The sequence below is a fragment of the Electrona antarctica genome (assembly GCF_951216825.1).
Source record: "Electrona antarctica genome assembly, chromosome: 5".
Lineage (NCBI taxonomy): Eukaryota > Metazoa > Chordata > Actinopteri > Myctophiformes > Myctophidae > Electrona > Electrona antarctica.
In genome coordinates, this window is record NC_136810.1 from 48,586,862 (window position 1) to 48,607,717 (window position 20,856).

General features: G+C 42.9%; 1 protein-coding gene across 2 annotated transcripts in view; it reads left to right on the top strand.

Moving 5' to 3' along the window:
• The window catches only part of ppfibp2b (PPFIA binding protein 2b), a 156,980-nt gene that overhangs the window by 59,549 nt on the left and 76,575 nt on the right, over positions 1 to 20,856 (top strand). For both annotated transcript variants that reach the window (XM_079501459.1, XM_079501460.1), the window contains exons 2-3: positions 12,482 to 12,586; positions 17,579 to 17,784. In XM_079501459.1, coding sequence (XP_079357585.1) covers positions 12,505 to 12,586; positions 17,579 to 17,784 — 288 coding nt within the window. In that variant the 5' untranslated portion in view covers positions 12,482 to 12,504. The remainder of the gene's footprint in view (positions 1 to 12,481; positions 12,587 to 17,578; positions 17,785 to 20,856) is intronic.

A 20,856-nucleotide genomic window follows, 5' to 3' on the forward strand; every position in this document is an offset into this window, starting at 1 on the left:
GACTACAAATAAAGGTAAGAAAGCCTTTTAGTATGGAATTCTCCTTTAAGCTGGACCTTCATGTGCCGGGTCGTGAGTCATGACCGGGCGCTGTCAGGAAAGGGCCAGTGATAAAGAACAGTGTTGGATGTCCGTAATGTACTCGGGTCCCGGCAGGCTATGATGTGAATGTGATGGCCCTGATGGCTCTAATCGTGAAGCTGATAGCAGCCCTGGCACTCAACCTCTGTGCAGCTAAATAGATCCAGCTTCTGGGTGGCGGTCCATGCACACACACACACACGCACGCACACACTAACACACACACACACGCATACCCAGTCTGACTACTGTACCACTGCTCCGTCTCCTATACTGTCCCTCCACACGTGCGGAGTCGATCCAGGCAGGAGAGGATAGGAGGTGCAGGGCTGAACTGAACCAGCGGCCGCATTGTTCACTTTGGGCCTGTGTGCTATTCTCACACACGTGGGGTAGATGGAAAAGATCTTTTCATAATGATTGTTTGCATGCATGAAGACAATAAGAACCGATGCTTGGTTTAGTTTCTCTCACACAGTGGTATTGTGTGTGTGTGTGTGTGTGTGTGTGTGTGTGTGTGTGTGTGTGTGTGTGTGTGTGTGTGTGTGTGTGTGTGTGTGTGTGTGTGTGTGTGTGTGTGTGTGTGTGTGTGTGTGTGTGTGTGTGTGTGTGTGTGTGTGTGTGTGTGTGTGTGTGTGTGTGTGTGTGTGTGTGTGTGTGTGTGTGTGTGTGTGTGTGTGTGTGTGTGTGTGTGTGTGTGTGTGTGTGTGTGTGTGTGTGTGTGTGTGTGTGTGTGTGTGTGTGTGTGTGTGTGTGTGCGTGCGTGCGTGCGTGCGTGCGTGCGTGCGTGCGTGCGTGCGTGCGTGCGTGCGTGCGTGCGTGCGTGCGTGCGTGCGTGCGTGCGTGCGTGCGTGCGTGCGTGCGTGCGTGCGTGCGTGCGTGCGTGCGTGCGTGCGTGCGTGCGTGCGTGCGTGCGTGCGTGCGTGCGTGCGTGCGTGCGTGCGTGCGTGCGTGCGTGCGTGCGTGCGTGCGTGCGTGCGTGCGTGCGTGCGTGCGTGCGTGCGTGCGTGCGCTGGATATGGTGTAATAATTGTGGTGGTGTATTGTGTGACGCAAGTAAGGACAAACAAGCCGCTGTGTGAACATGGTCAATGGTGTGGCAGCATCTCCAATAAGTATAATGTGTGTCTGTTTATATTGTATGTGGAGTGAACCTTTGCACCACACTGACATTACTCTGTGTTCTCTTTGTGTTGGCTCAAGTCGTGTTGTGTCTATTTTATTCCAAACACTGGCGATTGTGGGAATATGTTTATGACTTTGCTTTTTCAAATTCCAGGTTTTGTAGCTTTAACCTCCACAGTTTTCTGTTCTCCCCCACACAAATACACAGAGCTGCCATTCCGTTTGATTCCAGCGTTATACAGTAGACTTCGGCGAGACTTTAGATTATGTGTTTTTGACGTTGTGATACTTGAATTGAAAGCTGAACCGTCAATGCTTTTTTTCCCTCTCTTTCTCATGGACAGACATTGTTCTGAAATCTGCTGTTTGCTGCTTTCTAACAATTGGTCTTGCTAGCCATCGCGATAGTGTTGATTTCTCTTTCTAAAGAAATGTGCATTGGCTGCAGGGTGCTGGATTTGAGGGTCTTTAGTTAGCTTATAGGTAGCTTATCCCACTCACAGCAGGGGGCAGGGAGCAGCAGGTATTGTGTGTGTGTGTGTGGGGTTTGGAAAAGGGGGGGGGGGGGGGGTTGGAAAAAGAGAAGAGGCACCTCTCACAGTGTGCAGAAGTGAACCCTTACATTAATTGTTGTCAACCAACAAACTGCTATTGTAGCCGGCCGAGGCGAACCCGGGACCTACAATATATGTATCTGAGGTAACCAGAGAACTCGCCGGTTTTCCGACTCGCCGTGGTTTAGTGCATTTTGGCTTTACTTCACCTTTATTTAAATTGCATTGAATTGAGAGAGAGAGAGAGAGAGAGAGGGGATAGTTGTTTACACTAGATGAAGTAGGAATGCTAAAGTTTAAACACACACAAAGTACCGAAACAATGTCATTCATTAGTAAACAATATCCTGAGATATCATTGGTACTATCATTGGTATTCACATACTTAAATTTTTATCATTATCTAGCTGACCATTTGATTGCACAAAATAATTTGATCACTTTGGAAATGAACTATAACAGCTGTGGGTTTGACATATACTATACTGATGAAGACAGCATGTTAGCATAACGATGAAGACATTGAAACTTGTCGCTGCGGCGAGTTGGTAAACCGGCGAGTTCTCCGGTATTCGTATCCGAGAGGCACATACGTTACCAGTCGGCTAAAGAGCCAGGCCCGATAGGCAAGCAGCAACGCAGCACCCTATAGAGCGCCGCAGTCCCGCCCCCTTTCATGACGACGCCAGGCCCAGGAAATGAATCCCAGTGCATTTTTCCCATAGACATTTCACAAAGTATTTATTTAAAGACCTTTTAAGCGTCGTACGAAGCCAGCTCGAGTCGTGACAAATCATGACAACAAACACAATATATTGGACCAAACAAATAATTACAAAGAAGAAAAACAACAAAAAAAGATGTTTCTTTTCTACTTTCCAATTCTTTGTTTGGCCCAAAACATATTGTCATGATTTGTCACGACAAGAGTTGGCTTTGTCCGTGGCGTAAACGTCTTTAAATAAATACTTTCTGAAAAGTCTATGAGGAAAATGAACGGGGATTTCTTTTCCGGGTCTTTCGAGGGGGCGGGACTGCGACTCTCTATAGCCTACACTATATCAATCAGGAAACCAGTGACAACCAATGACGATTTCATATTAGCTAAAAAAGTACTCCGAAAATGCTCGCACAATTCAGAAGGAGGAATTACTAGCCTACCGGTATTCATTACTTTGACAATGTTTGGAGCTCTACAAGCTCACAACACACCGTGAGGTGCTAGCCCCTCCTATATACAGGTTTAATGTTTGTTTTTAGTTAAACAAACATTAAACAACATTTTGACAATGAAGGGAAATTTTCGTCATCTTGTCCCTAACAAACATTAAATGCCATTGACAATAACTTAGAATGTAATGTTTGTTTTGTCCATACATCACCATTACATCACCTAATCATAGCAACATGAGTTAGACTTTAATATATTAGCGCCACTCACTTCACACGGGTGTGATTTTTAGCTTGTAGATAGGCTAGCTTCACCATTATTTGCACAACATTATTGTCATACGTCAAAGTAGGGTATTCATTTACAAAACAAACGTTTAAATATGGGGACACAAGGTTTCTGCCCGACAACATATTGCTTGCATACCGTATGAGAGGAACAAACAATAATCTGGATAAGAGTCCACACAGTCCCTCGAAATCACGATTTCACAAATGTTGCTTTGTATAACTAACATTGTATAAACAAAAGACACTGTGCATGAAGTTAACAAAGGTTTTCTCTTGACAACAGTGATAGATGATATCCAATGCGGTTTCTGCTCCTCTCAGGGATTTATTTTCTTAGCTGAATATAGCAAATAAACAGCTGCATGCCTGTCGGTGTTTTAGAGAAATGTAGGTGAAAAATAGGAATGTTAGAAATTCTGGTGGTAACCGCCCAGTGTTGGCAGCTAGTTGTAGACATTTGGGATTTTTTTTTGCATGCCATCATGTTTGGTGGGGCAGTCAGGGCATTTAGGGCATTGCCCCCAGGTTCAAATACTGGGCGAGGCAGGTAGGACATAAAAGTTATGTATTGCAGCTTTGAAACAAGGAGTTGTTGTGCGGCATACTTTAAGCTCCATGAAGTCATGTCATCACTCTGTGGACGTTGTTTGAAAGAAACAGGTTACAGGTTATAGTGACAAACTCGTTTTACTGCCGTGGATGTCTCCTTGCTGGGAGAAAGAAATAGTTGTCATGGTTCTTTGTGAATCGCAATTATTTTGTCATCTGTCATAATCGTTTCCGACAAAGTCATTGCGATTATCTCAAATAATTACAATTAATTGTGATAACCCTACACACAGAACCTAGACCTTTTACACAATTCTTGTTTGCTTGCTCACACACACACACACACACACACACACACACACTCTCACACACACACAGGCCTTTTTGTCCTGGTACTGCTGAACAGAGTCAGGCTGTCGTATAGTTCCTGAATGGTACCATCATCACCTCTGTCTCAACAAGCGCCATATTGGACACGCTGAAAATGAACAATATGATATAGATTCATACACACAGCTGTGCACACACTTTTAATTAAGCTGTGGTGGAGAGAAGTACTCGCATGTTTTACTTAAAGTAAAGTAAGTAAAGTAAAAGTATCAATACGGCAATGTAGAAAGACAGTCAAATGTATCAAAAGTATTGTAATTTGGTATCAGAAATGTACTTAAAGTACCAAAAGTATTCAGTAGGCTATGCAGAATGTCCCATTTAATTGAAAGTTTTCATACAGTATGTATAAACGTCTTTTGAAAATAGGAGATTTACAAGTTTTTGAGCTTGTAGATCGGCTATTTTCAAATGACCGAAATATATAGGGCTGATGTGGTTAGTGTATGTAATAATAATCAAAATCTAGTCTACAAACTAGTAACTACAGTTTTCAAATAATTGTAGTGTAGTAAGAAGTACAATATTTAGTAGTACAAATTCCTCAAATTGTACTTAAGTACAGTACTTAAGTACTGTACGTAAGTAATAACCATCAAGAGTTATTTAGTTTTAAGTTTTAAGATTTTCGATCTCGTCGGCTAAAATGGGGGGGGAACATTTTCGATGACGTCCCACCGGAAAATAACATTGAATGTTGCGCAACAGACACTCCCAGCCTGTGGAGCGATGCGATCGGTTTTGATATCAATTATCTCCTTCCTTTTGATCAATCTCCGTCCTGAGCGCTGGGCGTTACTAATTGATAGGGCGGAGAACTCCGTCCTTGCCGCTCAGGGTGTTAACATTGGTCCGGTTGCTATGGCAATGCCCCACCGCTCCAGCTATGGGATTGAAAATATAATCGCTGTGTAAAGCAGTTGAAAGGAGGATTTTCAAACGTCCATAAATCGTAATCCAGGAGAGCTGTCCTAGTGTCCTTGATCTGGATCTTCTGCCATCCAAATTTCGGATTTAATTTGTGCCTTTGTACCGCGACGCTCCCGCCATGTAAACGCTTCTGACGAACAGTAAACAGTGTGTGCTTGTGCCAATGATACTATAGTGTGTGTAGTGACTAGTGAGTGTGTGTGGGGGGCGGGGGGGCGGGCAAACTCTGACTCTTAAAGTGAACGCGTATGGTGGCACCTGGAACTGGGATTTATGCTAACAGCTAGCCGCAATGAAAGAGTTAAGAGGGTGGTCTCGTGTAAGAATACTCTCAAGCTTACAAACTTACACAATTTAGAATTACAAGAAGAATATTGGCCTACTCATTATCGGAGCACAACAGCGAATGTAGAAACAAGAGAAGCAAATCAATCAATCGGTCAAACAAATGTTACACACTTATTAACTTTGCTGTGAGGTGGAAACCTCGTATGTCCAAAACTGTTACTTTTCAGAAAATTATGGAATGATTCTCTGTTATTATTTAGTTACATGCTCTTGTCAGATATACCTTTCATTGGTTCAATAAAACCCACATGTTTTATGGATATTTCACAAATATTTCACTTTGAAAATGTTTGGAGCTCTACAAGCTCACAACACACCGTGATGCAACCTGTTGTTAGCTTGTAGATAGGCTAGCTTCACTATATTTGCACGACCTTGTCATACGTCAAAGCGAGGAATTAATAAAAATAAACTAAAAACGAAATCTGCCCGACAACGTAAACATAATACGTACAAATATGAATGCAATGAGTAACAGATAAGCCCTATAAGAACTTTGACTGATTAACATTAACCCATTCTGGGCGGGAACCCCTTTTGGTGTTAGCATTATGTTATGCTTTAGCTATTGAAAAATAGCAGATCTACAAGCTCATAGCGCGCCACCGAGTGGCGCGCTACGAGCTTGTAGGTCTGCTATTTTTGAAAAATCAAAGAACGACTGACAGAAACATAGCTTTTTCAGAAAACTGTCAGGATGTAGACATTTTTCATCAACAGACTCAAGGTTCACATTTTTGAGCCAGACTTGCAAAGGCTGGTTCTAGGCAAGTCCTAAGACCATCCTTTCATCAGGTGGGAAAACATGGGAACCTGTGCCAACAAAACAACCTCTAGACTAGCCTTTGTATCGAATGACAGCAGGGCAGAGAGCAGCTGGTTTGGTTCAGCCAAAGAGAAATAAACAAGATAAATTATGTAAGCGTAAAAAAGGCCACTTTCTCCTATGAAAGCAATCATGCAGGTGCTGCTCAGGCACTGGGTTGGCTGCTCAAGTGTGCATGTAACCCTCACACACAGTCCATGCATATGGATGACTAACACAGGGGTGGCCATCTTTGACAATGGAGAGGGCCACTATATTTCCACACGCACTTCAGAGGGCCACATTGCATATTACTGTCATAGCAAAAATTGCCGATCTACAAGCTCAAAACGCGTTGCGAGACGTGTTTTGAGCTTGTATATCAGCTATTTTTGCTCTCTTTGAATTGAAATTCCGAATAATCTTTTTGGTATTTTTAGGTACTAGTAATTCTCTTAAAACAATAATATATCAATGTTCGGATATTAACCTGCGGGCCACATTAAGTGATGGTGATGGTATGAATAGAGACGGCACCGGATTTCTCCTCTCATCCACTTGCATTAAGTTGCTCAAAAGCGCATGAGGCGATTTCACTCCTCCTTCCGGGTAGGAACAGAGTGCATTCTGGGAAGAATTGGGCCAAATCGTGAACGCGCTGTGCCGTTGACTATCATTGCACGCGTTCACGTATGAAACAGCGCTCACGTGTCATCATGAACATGCGCAATGATAGTCAACGGACCAAAATTGGCCCAGTACTGCAATACCAAATTCGGCCACTATGTCCATTTCGCCTCAGGGTTTCCTCCGGGTGCCGTCTCTATTCATATATACTCTAAGTGTGGGCCGCATATGGCCCCTGGGCCGCCAGTTGCCCATTGTATCGACTAACGGGCACACGCACGCACACAATTTGCATACGGCATAGGCAATGGAACATACACCAGATTCGCACACAGATGCACCGGCGTAATAACAACTGCAGTTAAATATGCATTTAGTCTGTTTGTTGCAGATTCCCACTGTTATACTTGGCCTTGCTGGCGAGTTCTCGTCGTGAGATTGGAGTTAATGTGGATGAGCATGAGGCTGCTCTATAGGGTGCCTGTTTGCCCGCCCGCCCGAGCAGCGGTAGATTACATCACAGCGCTTGATGTCAGTGCTGGTTTTCTATTGGTCTGTAAAGTCAGGATGACAGATGAACGAGCGCCGCGGAGGACACATGACAGAAAAGGGACGAGTGCTGGCAACTGGAGGGTGATGGGAACACGAAGGCAAAAACCTCAGTGTTAACCCATTTTGGGTGGGAACCCCTTTTGGTGTTTTTTTTGTGTTTTTTTTACCTTTCAAATGAATTCTTTTTTTTTTCCATAATATTTATTTTATTTGGAAAAAGCAGTACAATAACAGCATTTCTATGCATACATTAGGACACAAGTGCAGTTCCCAAGGATTTTTTTTCACCCCTCTTCCTTCCCTCCCTCCCCCCTCCAAGTGACTCCATCTCCAGTGTCTCTGTAACATCCTTGCTTTCTTCAGGACTACATATGGCATCAGGTCAACACTTAACAGGGGCCCCTTTTGGTGTTTTAAACATTATGTTATAATTTAGCTATTGAAAAATATCAGATCTACAAGCTCATAGCGCGCCACCGAGTGGCGCGCTATGAGCTTGTAGGTCTGCTATTTTTGAAAAATCGTGAAAATATTTATTTCAGAAAACTGGAGGATTTTGTAGAGAGGCTGGGGAATTGGGAATTGGCTATACTAAATTGGGACTTGAAGGGGAGAAAATGTTTTTCTTTTGTCTTGAAGGGGCATGTTTTGCACAATGACAGTCTTTTCATTATGTCTGCCCACGATCTCTGTGATTCATACAGTAGGCTACGTTTGTTTACCTCAGTCACTGATACTAAAATCTGATATTTTATTTTTATTTTTTCTATGAACCTGTGACTTGACACCCATACTGTTATAAAACGAAAATAAAAAGATTTTGAAAAGAAAGAAAACTGGAGGATTTAGAAGATTTCTTTTTTAAATTTCGAGGTCAGGCCTAAATGGGTTAATATAACTCAGAGAGGGTGTGCAAATGTAACCAAATGGTGACGCGTGTGAACGTGTCCAATCTCAGGGTTATAAACTGATAAATGAACAGTGATGGGGTCACATAGCTGGAAGCATCAGGGAGATGGAAGACTAGCCAGAGGCCGCGATGACGGGGACAAGTAGGATGACAGAGATGACACGCAAAGAAGAACAATCTGGCTCTAAGGCACACATGTCCCAAACACTGGGTCGGGACCCGTTTCTATGGGTCACGACGAGTAAGCATCTCTTTATCTTTTTTGTTTAGATCTGCTATTTTCACTAGCTTGGGTCCCAGTCAAATGGGTCTTGGACTAAAATGTTTGGGAACCACTGCTCTAGTGAGATGACCTTTTCTCTTTTTTTCTTTCCCTTTTTACTGATTTATAAGTTTATTCATTAGTCAATGAATGTTTTTTTTTTTGTCTCCGCTGTTTCGATGTTGTCTTTGTAGTCGACATGACTGCATCACTGTGGTGTCCACATCAAAAAATATAGTATATATTAGTGTTTTAGTCGAGTCCACATACACCTACAGCGAGTCCAAGTCAAGACCAAGTCAAAGGGGGGGCGAATGCGAGTCGGGACCGACGGGAGGCGAGACAGAGTCGACAGAGACCAGTTTTTGTTATCTTTCTCTCACTGCAGAAAACACTGAGCAGGCAGGCAATACCTCAAATTGTACTTAAGTAGAGTACTTAGTAAATGTACTTAGTTACTTTCCATCACTGCCTACTAGACACATTATTCTGGCCTAACGAGTGGCCGGGGAGCTGGAGGTCAATACAGTGAAAATGTCACTTAACAATACAGCTGAGAGCTGATGGCACGTGTTGGAACCAATTAAATACATTATGTGACTGTCACTAAATACACAATACAGTGCAGTTACACGCTGCATTTGATTCTCAAGTAAACCTCTTGTTAATTCTCACACTGGAGCAAATCAATGTATACCCCAAAAGGGTCATTAGGATTATTACATTTCACAGTGGGATGTGTGAAAGATAACATCTTCAGATGTTATTACATAACGTATAGATAACTGCACAAATAAAAGTGTGTGTGTGTGTGCGTGTGCGTGTGCGTGTGCGTGCGTGTGCGTGCGTGCGTGCGCTTTGTTTAGCATTTCTTTCTGCATGGTCTACAATAAAGCATTCATGTGTGCCCACATGACTTGATAAGTCATCTGTTTTTATGTAATTGTAGCATACTTACTGAGCATCTCCAGAAGATAATATTACATTATGGAGAGGCCCTCACTCAGTTTTGCCAATACCTGCTTCTGCCTGACAGACTGCTGAGGGTCATGACTAAGTCATGGATTTAGTTATGTCATAAAAGCCTCTTTGTTTTCTAGTAATAAAAAACAAAAAATCCCCCTAAAACCTCCCAAAGCGTGCTTTCTTTTAGAAATACACCAAAAATGTGATGCATGTGATTACATTGATAAATCCTTAAGAAAAGCACAGCCACGCTAATAAGATGAATCATTATTGATTATTTATTGGTGTGTCTAGCATCGACACGCTAACCATTGCTTCATCTGTCATCACTCTAGGATGTGACTGTGTTCAGACTTGGCATGATGCTTGTGTGTCACCACCAGCCCTGAACAACTCTCATGTCCAAGGACGTTTCCCAAACTATCACTTATAGAAATCCTCATACATAACTTCATACTGTGTGATTCTCTCCATGTCATGATCAAATGAACTGTTTATTTGAACATGACATGGAGTTTGAATGATTGATTGATTTTTATTTGGTGATTTAAAAAAAAGAGCACAGAGGACTTTCCGACATTCAAGTTGGCATCACCGAGGATGAAAACACAAGAAAGCCTTTGGGCTTATTCCATTGTGGTCGTCAACAACAAAACAAAATAAACACTAAACAACATGACAAGACATCACAACAACAATACGTAACTACTGTATACAGACGGATATCAATACATACATGCATAAGAAAATCCCAGAGTGGGATACTGTAGCTAGCATTGGCAGGAACACCAGAACACCCGCCTCAAAATACAGTCGCCTCAGGCGTACAGTCGGCAGAACGGTAGAACGGTCTCTGCCTGGTATTCCTTTTTTTTGTGGCTTTCACCTTTATTTTATATATTTTATATATTTTATGGAGGGACAGACAGTAGGCTGACAGGAAATGGGGAGAGAGATGGGGGGGGAAAGACATGCGGTAAAGGCCGTCGGGATCGAACCCGCGGCACACTGCTGCCAGACTGGATTACCAGCCAAGGTGCCTGGACCACTGAGCCATGGCCCAGGCCCTGCCTGGTATTCCTATACTCAGTAAAACTATGACTAAAAAGAAGAACACCGTTTACCGGCCACTGCTACAGAGCTGACAATAAGGTTATATCTTCCCTTTTTCTGGAATCCTGCCTCAAAGCAGACCAGAGGTAGAAAACTGTCGTTCCCTGATGTCATCGCTAGGGGCACATGCATCAGTAAGCAGGAACTGGGGTTTCAATGAAGGACCGGAAAGTCTGGCGTGGCATTGTGAAATCCATGACCTCGACTGCGGTCGAGAAATGATGATGATGACTAAACGGTTACACCTAACCTTATTCCTATACTTAACCCATTCTGGGTGTTTTAACTAAGCATTATGTTATACTTTAGCTATTGAAAAATAGCAGATCTACAAGCTCATAGCGCGCCACCGAGTGGCGCGCTACGAGCTTGTAGGTCTGCTATTTTTTTTAAATCGTAAAAATGCGGCACAAATATTTGAATATATATTCTTTCAGAGCGAACGTTTTTTTAATTTCGACGTCAGGTCAAAATGGGTTAACCTCAGTAAAACTATGCCTAACCTTAAGCTTATTTTTGAACGGTGGGAACACTGTCTCCTATGAACAGCTATGTCTGTCCGGTGACCTACCTTCAGCTGGGTGACAGTACAGTACAGAGTACAGTATACAGTACGCGTACAGTACAGAGCACAGTAGAGTACAGTCCTTCAGCTGGGTGACATTACACTACAGTACAGAGTACAGTAAAGAGTACAGTACAGTATGCACACAGTACAGTACAGTATGACTACATACTCGTACAGTACAGAGTGCAGTACAGTATGAGTACAGTACAAAGGTACATACTCGTAGTGTACAGTACGAGTACAGTACGTGTAGAGTACAGTACGGGACAGCGCAGTACAGTACACTGAGCACCATAACTACAACACTAGCACAGTACAGTACGAGTACAGTAAAGAGCAGGGGTTCTCAACCCGTGGGTCGCGACCCCTCGGGGGGTCGCCAAATTATTATTATTTTTTTTTTGCAACTTATGGCTAGAAAATGGAAATGAAGAGTTTACATATAGTACACAGTACATGCATACACCTTCCCTAATGATTATATCTGGTATAGTTATGGTGTATTGTCTATATTATTAAGGTTATTGTAGAAGTCAATTTATATTGGGGGTCAGGAGGGGGCGGGGCGGGGGTCCCGAGACATTGCCAAAGTATTTTCGGGGGTCCCCGGCCAAAAACGTTGAGAACCCCTGGTAAAGAGCACAGTACAGTAACTAGTTCCACCGCTCAGTTCACACAGGTGCAATTTTTAACCTTATCGTCAGTAACACAAATACAAGAATATAAGAACCGCACCACCTATAGCGGTCGGCGTGAGGTCAGCGGGAAGAAATGAGGGCGAGCGTGCTGACCCTCGTTGCTGTCTTTTGTCTATCACTTTCCATTCTAACCGTTTATCAGAATCATTATTTCTTTTTTTTTTATGTTTTTTGTGGCTTTCGCCTTTATTTTATTTTTTTATGGAGGGACAGACAGTAGGCTGACAGGAAATGGGGAGAGAGATGGGGGGAAGACATGCAGTAAAGGCCGTCGGGATCGGGAGTCGAACCCGCGGCACACTACCAGACTGGATTACCAGCCAAGGTGCCTGGACCATTGAACCATGGCCCAGGCCCAGAATCATTATTTTCTACAAATCAAACCCTGGGCCCTGACCGGGCCAAATGAACGCTCATGGAAAAAGCAACATGTCAGCTAGAGTTTCTTTTTTCTGTGGATTAGAATGTGTAATTATTCAATTTGTGGCATCAAGACTTTGTCGGTTGTCTCAATATGTCCAATTTGTCTCTCCTCTTCACAGAACATTGAAAGGTCTCTGGTCTGATGCTGCCATCAATTGCCATGGAAACTGATGCCAGTCACATGTTGGAGGCAGCCCTGGAGCAGATGGATGACATTATAGCAGGTAATACTAAGAACAGGCCTCGAACCCAGATCCTTGACACAGTGTCGGTCCCTGAGCCTAATGCAAGGCAATCCCAGTAATGGATGTTTTTCAACAACACAGTTTTCTGTTGTTACTGTAAGCAGTATTCGTGTACAGCTATCACACTGTTTGTTGGTCCCAGGACCAAACAAGGGCAACCTAGTGGTGTGCATAGTTTTAAATGTTTAAAATCAAAAGGGACACAACCGGATCAACCCATTCACACACAAAAGCACAAAACATAATTTGTGAATTTACAATGCTTCTTTGAAGGAGAATACGGAGACCAAATGAAAACACCCCAAATAGGTGTGCAACTGTGCATTGTTGAGCCATGTGGCCTTATCAATGACCTTGGCCTTTGACCACCAGATTGCACCATATGTCAGATATCGAGTTGGATCTACTGTAATATTTGAAGTTTCATGGCCTAGTCTTATGATTCGATATCATCCTGGCCCCTTTTCCACCAAAATAACTTTGGTTCTAGAACGGCTTCCGTTCTTTATTTTTAATGATGGTTTATAACTACACGTAGGGATCCACCGAAAGGGAAATACTTGGCCGAAACCGAATACCGAATATAGGAAACAGTTGGCCGAAAACCGAATACCGAATATGATTAATATTATACATCTTTTTTCCTACCATTGCTGTCATGGCCGTACCTTAAAGCTACCTGATTTATGGCAAAAGAAATGGTTATGGCAAAACGTAACTTAAATAATAATCACTATTATGGGTCCATAAAACATTTATTCAGCTCTTTTGAATGCATTAATTGCATTGCACTATTCGGTGATATATTTTCTGCCTATTTGGGCCGAAACTGAGTAGGCCGAAAATGCATTTTTAGCCGGTTCAGGACAGTGAGTACTTAATGTTAATGCGCCACAGTTGTAGCGAAGCAGAACTAATCGAAGACATACATACTCCTCAATGTCTCCAAATGTCCATGTGTCACCTGGATCCTTTCCCTGGCACTTACGCACATTCACAGACACAAAAATGCATGTGCAAGAACGGAACCGGTTCACCCCCAGTGGAATAGGGGCCACAGAGTGTTGAGACATGATTTGATATCACACAGTGTATTGATCCATTGCAAGCAGCCTCAGTATAACCATGTTGCTGTTTCCAGAGACTAAACGTTTGGGAGATGCATGCATGTCTAATGTACTTTTCTTATGTTTCTACGCAGCTGTTTTGCTAACCTAGTACAAGAGTAATGAGAGGTCTAAACCTTTATGCGTGTACTTACATGAGTTCAAGTCCTGACAGTGATGACATGTAAGCATCATCACTGCATTGGGCTGAGGTTAAAGTGATGACATGGCGTGTGTGCGTGCGCACGTGTGTGTGTGTGTGTGTGTCTGTGTTAAATGACTGATTACCAATTTAGTGCCAAGTGTAGAACACAGAGTGTGTGTGCGTGCATGTGCGCGCGCACATGTCTGTGCTTGCTTCATGGGATCTTGCTTCCTGCTGGCAAGCGAAGACATTGCCAAGACGATTTAACTAACAGGGGGCAAATGCTTAATGTGGCCTGCCAATGAATGTGTGGGCCTGCCAGTGTGTGTGTGTGTGTGTGGGCCTGCCAGTGTGTGTGTGCGTGTATCCTTGGGCGAAAACAATGCCAGTTATCGAGTGAAAGTGAACAGCAGGCGGGAAACTCCAGAGAAATAAGACAGAAGATGCAGTAGTAAAACCAAGGCTTGCCTCATAAACAGTGACACGTTGATTTGATCACTCACACTCGAATGTCACCAGTGGTGTAAAGTAACTAAGTACATTTACTTAAGTACTGCACTTTAAATTGGAGGTATTTGTATACTTTACTTGAGTATTTCCAATATTTTTACTTCTACTCCACTACATCTCACTCAGAGGCAAATATTGTACTTTTACTCCACTACAATTATTTGAAAACTTTGTTTGTAGATTTTGATTATTATTACAAAACCACTTCAGCCCTAGAGACACATTTCGGGCCATTTGAAAATAGCCGATCTACAAGCTCACAATGCGTCACATCTGCTATTTTCAAAAACGTATACATTTGAAAACATGAAATGAGACATTCTCCACTCAAGTACATTTTGAATTCTGGACTTTCACTTGTAACAGAGTATTCCTACATTGCAGTATTGATACTTTTACTGAAGTGCAAAATATATATGTGAGTACTACTTCCACCACTGAATGTTACGTATAAAGCTGTCTTCTCTAAGGATCTGTCAGTTGCTGCTGCTGCTGACAAAAAAAGAAAAGGAAAGAAAACATGGCCTCATCAAGGTCACCGAATGCCTCTCAATGACCACAAATAGAACTGCATTAAAAATCCCATTAGTGATATGATCAGCCAATCATTAACAAGGAAATTAGAAGCCTTTATCTGCAGTGCTCTGACATGGCAGTCAGATTGCATTCCAGAATGAAGTGCATGGGTTCAACATGTTGTTATGTTATGAGAGCAACATCCAGAGCACTTTGCTGACTGGTAATGTCTTTGATGTAACAGTCTTTACTTGTATGGTTTAAAAAATGGTGCTGCCATCTAGTGGTTGCAGGCGGACCATCTCTGAGTAAGAGAAATCAGTTAACCCATTTTGAGTGGGAACCCCTTTTGGTGGTTACATACATTATGTTATAATTTAGCTATTGAAAAATAGCAGATCTACAAGCTCATAGCGCGTCACCGAGTGGCGTGCTATGAACTTGTAGGTCTGCTATTTTTTTTAAATCGTTAAAATGTGCCTCAAATCTTTCAGAAAATTGTCATGATTTAGAAAACATTTTTTTTTAATTTTGACGTCAGGCCTAAATAGGTTAAATGTGCAGCATAGCATACTGTCCGAGCATACCTACAGTATTTACATGCACCGTGACCTCGACAGTGCAGGGCCAATAACCCATTTAGACCTGAGCAAAGATTTGAGTTAAAAACGTTCGCTCTGAAAGAATATATATTCAAACATTTGCGCCACATTTTCACAATTTTTCAAAAATAGCAGACCTACAAGCTCGTAGCGTGCCACTCGGTGGCGCGCTATGAGCTTGTAGATCTGCTATTTTTCAATAGCTAAATTATAACAATGTTTAAAACGCCAAAAGGGGTTCCCGCCCAAAATGGGATAAGGCAGTCACGGAAGGAGGTGGGGGTCAGTATCATACTGACCTGACGAAGATCTACTAAGATGGAAACGTTGTCGTTTGTTCAATAAAGTAATTGTTTACCAAAAGAATGGTGTGCGGGCCCCACCCCCCCTCCAGCATAGCATTCTGTACCAGAATAGAGAGTATGCGCATGCTTAAAGTGAATGGCACATCGAGTGGCAAATCGAGTGGCAAAGCAACAGGCAAAGTGAGTTTAACATTGTTTAATGTTGTTTAATGCAATCAGAAAGGACTTTTCTGTGTGGATGTATGGGCTGTCGAGGCCAGAAAGTAGTTTTTTGCCACTCAGTAGGCGTTCCTGCATAACTTCCTGGTTTGATGATGATGTCACGCGCATACCCATATTCTGTATTTGTGGTAATTTCAGTGGAAACTAATTGCATCTATTTGAATGAATATGAATATTTAAGTTTTTCCTCCTCTTACCTTTAGAATCTAAAGAACGCATTATGAAAGTAATTGTCTGTTTTTTTTCTCGTTTTCTTTCTTTTCGTGAGGAAATTAAATATACTGTATAGGAGTCTCTTTGAGATAGTTAGACAGGGTTGATTAGCAGTGGTACAGTAGTTTGTAGTTAGACAGTGTTAATAGTAGTAGTTTGTAGTTAGACAGGGTTAAGTAGTTAAGCCTTTCCTCTCCTGGCCTCCATGGGCACCTAGGGCTGGTCTTCAATGATGGGAGGAGAGTGTGTGTGTGTGTGTGTGTGTGTGTGTGTGTGTGTGTGTGTGTGTGTGTGTGTGTGTGTGTGTGTGTGTGTGTGTGTGTGTGTGTGTGTGTGTGTGTGTGTGTGTGTGTGTGTGTGTGTGTGTGTGTGTGTGTGTGTGTGTGTGTGTGTGTGTGTGTGTGTGTGTGTGCATATATCCACTTGCGTCCATATACAGTAACAGTACATACACAATCATGGGTTACTGCTACAGTAAACATGACAGACATGTGACAATGAATTCTCCAATTGGCTTCAGGATAACTCTCTGGCTGTGTTGTGCAGCTGTGCAGGCCTCTTGGCTGACAGGCAGTAAGTTACAAGCAGCAAGATTCCAGAGAGGAGGGAAATATCACATGTTGTTTACATCATGTGCTCTTTTTCATGTACATGAAGGGTTTGTTTTGTAAGGCTATTTGGCAGTGCAATGGCTAACTTCATCTAGTAACTAGTCAACCACCACACACGCGCACACACGCACGTCGCACGCACACACAGTGTGTGTGCGCACACATGCATTTTTGTGTCTGTGAATGTGCGTAAGTGCCAGGGAAAGGATCCAGGTGACACATGGACATTTGGAGACACTGAGGAGGATGTATGTCTTCGATTAGTTCTGCTTCTCTACAACTGCGACGCATTAACATTAAGTACTCACTGTCCTGAAAATGTACTTTACACTTACAGCTGGAATAGGAGCCTCTTTGCCAATTCTACTGTAAATTGTGCATATGGCAGGTAATGTTTTATGCTGTAAGAGCTGACCTTTTTTTCAGACATTTAACTACCTAGGCTAGAACCTATGTAGTGTCCCAAACGCAGTTTATTTTAATGCACGCACGCCCAGAATTGGGATGCTAGGGTTCAAGTGGTTTCTTGCATAAGACCATTGAGCATGCTCTCAATGGTCTTCCCTGATTAAATAAAGGTAATAAAACAGTGGTTAAGTAATCTCTCCTTTCTTCTCCTCCGCCTCTCCTGTGGGCTCTCTCTCTCTCTCGCTCTCTCGCTCTCTCGCTCTCTCTCTCTCTCTCTCTCTCTCTCTCTCTCTCTCTCTCTCTCTCTCTCTCTCTCTCTCTCTCTCCCCTCAGGCTCCAAGGCAGCGGCAGCAGAGTTTAATGGCCTGTACGAGCTGGGTTCTCCGGTGAGCACCGGTCCACTGCAGGTGCTGCAGCTGGCCGAGGAGCTGAAGCTGGCCTTGGACCTGCACAGCGGTCAGGACGCCAGAGGCAGCCTCAGGTCACAGCTACCCACGGAGACGGCCAACGCTCTCATAGACTGGCTGCTAAGCGGAACCGTGAGTACTACATACTATAGGCTACTAGTAGTGTGTACGGCAGTGGTTTCCCCCCCAAACCTTTTTAGCTCAAGAACCCGTTTTGCCTGGGATCCAAACTAGTGAAATAAATATCTACAATTTCTGCTATTTTCACTACCTTCTTTGTTTTCTAATTTATGGAATTTCTTAGATTTGTCTTTGATTTCTTTATGAAACTACTGACTTATTCCTGAAAATCTTTGCTTTTTTGGGAATGTTTTTATTTTTTATGTTTTGAAATAATTAAAAACTAAAACTAAAGGGACCCATACCGCGTTGCGACGCGTTGGAACCAGTGGCGTATACGGTATGGACCACTATTAGGTTGGATCGCTGAAACGTGAAGAGAGAGTCGATTACGGTGATCACTTGCTCAACTGCTCAATAGAAACATAGATGGCGTGCCTCAATGTTATTTTGTCCAATGACCCAACCTGAGAAATGTGTAAAACAAACACAGTACATGCTGTTTCACAACATGCTTTAACAGAAGTAGCCTAGCTCCAGATTCCTTTTTCTGGGGGCGACTGACTGGCTGCGTGTAGCAAAAGCTAGAGAGACGACACAATATAATGCACACTATGTAAAATGATGTCCGGCGTATGGCGTAAGGATCTTAAATTCAAAGCGCAATCGTTCACAGAATCACTTCTGAAACAGTGATTGATGCATATACGGAGCATGTTCGTTCGTGGTTCCTTATTGTCACTTCCATCTTCCGGGGCGACTGTGGCTCAAGAGGTAGAGCAGGTCGTCCAATGATCCATGGGTCGGCGGTTCGAATCCCGGCTCCTCCTGTCTACATGTCGAAGTGTCTTTGGGCAAGACACTGAACCCCAAATTGCTCCCGATGTGCTGGTTGTTACCTTGCATGGCTTCTGCCTCAATCGGTGTATGAATGTGTGTGTGAATGGGTGAATGTAATGCACAATCTATGTAAAGCGCCTTGGATAAAGGCGCTATATAAATGCACCATTTACCATTTTCCATAATAGAAACTGCATTCATCATGGGGGCAAAATATCATTCTCCCCAGTGCAACAACATACGTGTAAAAACAACAGACGAGATGTCATTAAAAGATCATTAACAGTAAAAACTAAAAAGTCATTAGAAATGTTAATTGCTTGGCCTCCTGCAGCCACACCAGGCACAGTCGGCAATGCAATAGACTTTCTGTATCGCTAGACTCAACATGCTTTAGAAGTGGAGTGGCTCGTATTTGGCGCCGGGTAAATGATCAGGCACAAGACATTAAACACTTACTAAGAGCAGCAGCTGTGAGGAGTCACAGAGATGTTTTCAGTGTGGAATATTTTTGTTTATAGTGAGTGGAGTTTTCTTTCACCCCACCCCCTTTTTTTCCCCAAGGTCAGTTATTCATAACAAATTAGCTCAGAGAGGCTGGATTGATCCCTTCATTCAGCAGCTGTGAGGACAGAACCAAAAGATGTGCGAGTGAGTGGCGCTGTTGGGTCTTTGCAGTGTTGATTTTGACCGCAATTTTTTTCTTTTGTATAAAATTTAATTTAGTTTTAGACTTTTAGTCATCTGAAATGACGAAATAAGATATCACGATATTAAAATGTATTTTGGCAATATATGGCGTCGTACACTTTTACATACTGAAAATAACCGAACTACAAGCTCACAACGCGCCACAGTGAGCTTGTAGATCTACTATTTTCAGAGACCAGAGTACAAACTAAAATGACTGAAAAAAGTAGTAGAGTGTAAACGAGGACAGACTGGGTGAGGTGAAGAGTGAGAGGTGAAGAGGAGAGGAATTTCGCTGGACTCCTAGACAGCAACTATTCCTGGAGCTGTGATGGGGTCGTCTTGACGCGTCTCTGTGAGGTCGAACTCAGACAGGGCTTTCTTGGTCCGTGTCCCAGTAGTCTGAGACAAGTAAGGGAGTAGCCAGCACACAAATCAATGTCCTTTTCACATCGGTTTTTTATTTACCTCTCACGCACAGAGACAACGACCACGTTTCAACTTAACCAGTCTTCCTCAGCGTTGTCATGACGTTGTTGAGCCGTGCACCCTGGAGTGTTACGAGACTTCTGCTTTGCAGTAATTTATCCCAGTCTAAGACAAGCTAGCCTGGCATGGCCAGACTGATATCACTGCGTAGCTTTTTTTGTCTTTTTTCCTGTAGCAGATTCGTCTGGTTTCCAGGCTAAGACAAGCTAGCTTATTCATATCTTCCTTCCTTCCTTCCTTCCTTCCTAATTCATGACTTTAACATATTGTGTGTAGTCGGATAAGTATGAATTAATAAAACTGGGTCTTGGGTGATAGTACAGTATTATTGCTGAATTCTGTCTGGAGGGAGGGAGGGAGGGAAGGGAGGGAGGGAGGGAAGGAAGGAAGGGGACATGCAGAGAGGGTCTGGGATGTGGTCCAGTAAGTAAGTGTTCCACTGAGACACTTAACTATTACAACTCAGATCAACATCCGGGGCTTAACTCTCCCTCTCTCTCTCTCTCTCTCTCTCTCTCTCTCTCTCTCTCGCTCTATATGTCCATTACACCCTATGTCTCTCTTTTCTCTGTGACTCACAACTTCTATCACTCGCTCTCCCTCCCCTGTTTACTATTGGTGTTTCTCTCTCTCTCTCTCTCTCTCTCTCTCTCTCTCTCTCTCTCTCTCTCTCTCTCTCTCTCTCTCTCTCTCTCTCTCTCCTCCTACTATACCTGTTTGTCTCTCTTCCATGCAGGTATTTCTTTTTTAATTCTCCTGCACCTCTCTAGCTCCACTCTCTGCTCACAGCCTGTTTATTATTATTATTGACGTATTGTACGATATTTTGTCCACCTCAAGCTCAGGATTAAACTATATTGGAGTATCAAGGTACGTTCAATTGTATATACTGGTAGCACAATTGAATCCTTTTGCAATGTATTTATGTATTGGTCTGGAAGTGGCTGCTGATGTGAAATCTTTAACGTCCATAATAGTTGGAGTTATTGTAATGACTGAATTAGATTGACTGCATATTGACAGTTTTCCCACATGTTGAGACTTTTGTATACCTCTTTCAGTGCA